The sequence below is a fragment of the Sinocyclocheilus anshuiensis genome, unplaced genomic scaffold (assembly GCF_001515605.1).
Source record: "Sinocyclocheilus anshuiensis isolate Anshui unplaced genomic scaffold, SAMN03320099.WGS_v1.1 scaffold867, whole genome shotgun sequence".
NCBI classification, from domain to species: domain Eukaryota; kingdom Metazoa; phylum Chordata; class Actinopteri; order Cypriniformes; family Cyprinidae; genus Sinocyclocheilus; species Sinocyclocheilus anshuiensis.
In genome coordinates, this window is record NW_015542363.1 from 72754 (window position 1) to 76197 (window position 3444).

Consider the following 3444-nt stretch of genomic DNA (forward strand, 5'->3'; position numbering starts at 1 on the left):
CTTTTAACAGCATCAAACGCGCGCGCGCTCACAATATCTCCTGGTTGTTACTTGTGAATTCAGTTCACTGGAGACTCGCACTAAACGGTTCATTTGAATCAGTGAGTTGTCGACTCGAGAACAGCTGCAATCAGATCATTCTAATTCGTGAATGAATCGTTTGGTGCGATTTGCGAACCGATTTAAAAGGTTCATTGAAAAGAATCAGTTCGTTCTGCGTGTCGGAGCACGTGATATATTATAAGGAGTAACGATATGTTTTATGAAATGTAGTGAAGTAAAAAGTACGATCTTATGCTTTGGAATTTAGTGAAGTAAAAGTAAAAGTTACTCAAAATAAAACTACTCCAGTAAAGTACAGATACTTGAAAAATGTACTTAAGTACAGTAACGAAGTAAAGCTACTCCGTTACTGTCCACTGCTTATCACATGCACACCATGTTTACATTCATAGTTGTATTCCTTCAGTATCTCACCTGTAACACAGTGTATTCCACAGATCATGAGGATGAGAAGAAGCTTCTGATCCATGGCTCTGTCCTGCCATCAGCAAATTATGACGAATTAAAAAATTTCTAAAAATAATACACTGCATAATGTGATGTTCTTTCTCAATATTTTTGTCTTGTTTTCCAGAACAAATATTAAACTTGATTCTCTTTGAATTATTTTGATTTTTTGAGCCCACTGGCAGATATTTGTTCTTATTTTAAGGATGAACTATAATTTCTAATTCATTTCTCACTTCTTGTTTTCTGTCATTTTGCTTTTCCAGTAAATGTATCTTGATTTAAGAATGTTTAGATATTTATACTGGAAAACAAGACAAAAATAAGGAAGGACATGACTTTTCGCTCTGTAAATGAACAGAGGAAAAATATATTCTAAACAAGTATTTTTGTCTTGTTTTCAAATAATAAACATAATAATAACAATAATTAAAAGATTTTTATGCAGCATCACAAGACAAAATACATTTACTTTCTCTGAAAACAAGCATGTGTCCATTTTAAAGCATGTTTAGATATTTGTGCTGAAAAATGACTTTTTGCCATGTACATGAACAAGCGAAAAATGAGTTCTAAACAAGTATTGTTGTTGCTTTCTAATAACAATCAATATTTAATAATTGAAAAATGTTTATGCATTGTCACAAGAATTTTTTTTTTAATATATTTGTGCTGGAAAACAAGACAAATATAAAAAGTCAGAAAATGTCCAGACTCACCTGTTGTGTTGAACTATCACATAAACCTTTTAAAGCACCCTGACTCTAACTTTCTTTTTTTCTTTTTACTCGTTCTGCTCCTTCGGTTTGCTCTACAACCCTTCTGAATGACACAGACAGATTTTCATCCTGACTTTGCTTAAAACTTGAAACCCTTCATTCAAAACACATGAAATGCACATGGAAATGATCAGTAGCTCAGGTCAAGCAAAGAAAAATACTGACAGGCCGCAGGAAGATGGTTGGTCATGAATAGTGACAAAATAGCTGCTAGACAAATTAAAAGAGTGTTTGTCAACAGCTTTATATGGAAGAGGAAAATTACATTGCTCTTATATATCTCAACGAAGTTCTCCTTTAATATATATACATAGATTACTAAAAATAACCATTCAAACAGCATTATATATTGGGTAAAAATAACGTTGAACATCGCAAGAAAAGTTTTTGTAACTTGTTAATAACATTATAATCATGACAAGAAAACTGTTTTTTATAACCTAAATTTGTCACCTGGGAAACTGTGACGTTCAGATCACCTTTGTGGATTCTCATGTCATGAAAAACTAAAAATGCACCCTCATCTTTAAAAAAACCAAGAAACAAAACGACACTAGGTCAAAGATACGACCCAGACAACAATCAAAAACACATTTAGAAACCAAACGCTCAATCATTTCTCATATTGTTGTGCCGATGCCATTCATGGTAATACTAATACTTATGTTTTCATTTACATGTACAATAAATAACTTTTGGACTGTTTTGCAATGCCACATCTAAAGTTGTAGAGAGACACTTGAACTTTCGGCTCAGAGCTTCGTCTTTGGTTTAAACCAATCAGAGGCCATTTTCATGACATTTTGTGTATATTTGACTATCGTTAAATGACGAGTTACGAATGAGAATAATGCAAGCAGAAGCTGGTGTCAATCACCTGGTTATTAGACATTCCAGTCAGGTTCACCAGGACCTTTAGGTGCCAGTATTTTGAGTAATGTGTCTATATGAGTGACTCGTCAAAATGAAACGGCTCTGATTTCAATCAACAAAGCGCTCCACACTGACACAGTAGACGGATGGCGTGTTTTATAGCGTGGAGAGCTGCACATCCACTTCAGGCACTTTATTTTAGTGCATTGATTGAATGTTGGTGTATCTGCTTGATGTGACAAATGAATCCACCAATGAATGACTCTCAACACAAATATAAAACATTTCTCATTGTCTATACAATCATCAAAATCAATGCAAAAAAAAACAAAAAACAAAAAAAAAACAAAAAAAAAAACAGGAGCTCCACTCTTGGTACGCTTACCCAATAACTTATTGACATGTAGACAGATCAGGGAAAATAAAAGCCTGAATCAAAATAAAGCATAAAAAACTGATAAAACTGCACAATTGCATACTGCAAAACATGTTTTTCATATGTTTTTTGTCTTGTTTTCCAGTACAAATATGTAAAAATTCTTAAATTAAGATTACATACAATATAAAGTCTTGTTTTCTAATCAATCAATCAATCATTGCTTAAAATGAGACAAAATATTCGCTACCGGTGTTACTTTTCTGTCCTTTCACTGGTGTATGGTAGGAGGCACTATTACTCATCTTCTGAAAGAGTATTAAGTCTCTGAATCAAAACACAGTGAAGAAGAAGTAGAAACAATTGATCGTGCTTGCAAGCAGATGCATATGTAAAATAACGTGATCATCAAACATTAATCATTTTATAAATCAAAACTGCCTGATGTTACCAAATGAAATGATGATCCAGGAAGTGGTTTAGGACTGTGCAAGCTCTGGATGTGTTGATGGAAGCGATCGACTCCATCTGTTTTGATCATCGATCTGAATCTGATCCAGAAGTAGTCTTTTATAAAAACATGATTTTCTCAGCTTTTTGTTCAGATGTTGATTTTTTATGAAACTTACTCATATAAGCTGGAATAAAACTTTTTTTTAAAGGGGTCATATGACGTTGCTAAAAAGAACATTATTTGGTGTATTTGGTGTAATGCAATGTGTTTATGCAGTTTAAGGTTCAAAACACATTATTTTCCACATACTGTACATTATTGTTTCTCCTCTATGCACCGCCTTTCTGAAACACATTGATTTTTACAAAGCTCATCGGTCTGAAAAGCGAGGTGTGCTCTGATTGGCCAGCTATCCAGTGCGTTGTGATTGGCCGAATACCTCAAGCATGTGA

At 33.7% G+C, this 3444-nt stretch overlaps 1 protein-coding gene across 2 annotated transcripts in view; it reads right to left on the reverse strand.

Moving 5' to 3' along the window:
* LOC107692015 (macrophage mannose receptor 1) overlaps window positions 1-3444 on the reverse strand; it is a 17398-nt gene that overhangs the window by 6661 nt on the left and 7293 nt on the right. For both annotated transcript variants that reach the window (XR_001634611.1, XM_016490886.1), the window contains exon 2: window positions 478-541. Coding sequence is in view for 1 of the 2 variants with exons in the window: in XM_016490886.1 (XP_016346372.1) it covers window positions 478-541 (64 nt within the window). In the remaining variant the exon portion in view is untranslated. The remainder of the gene's footprint in view (window positions 1-477; window positions 542-3444) is intronic.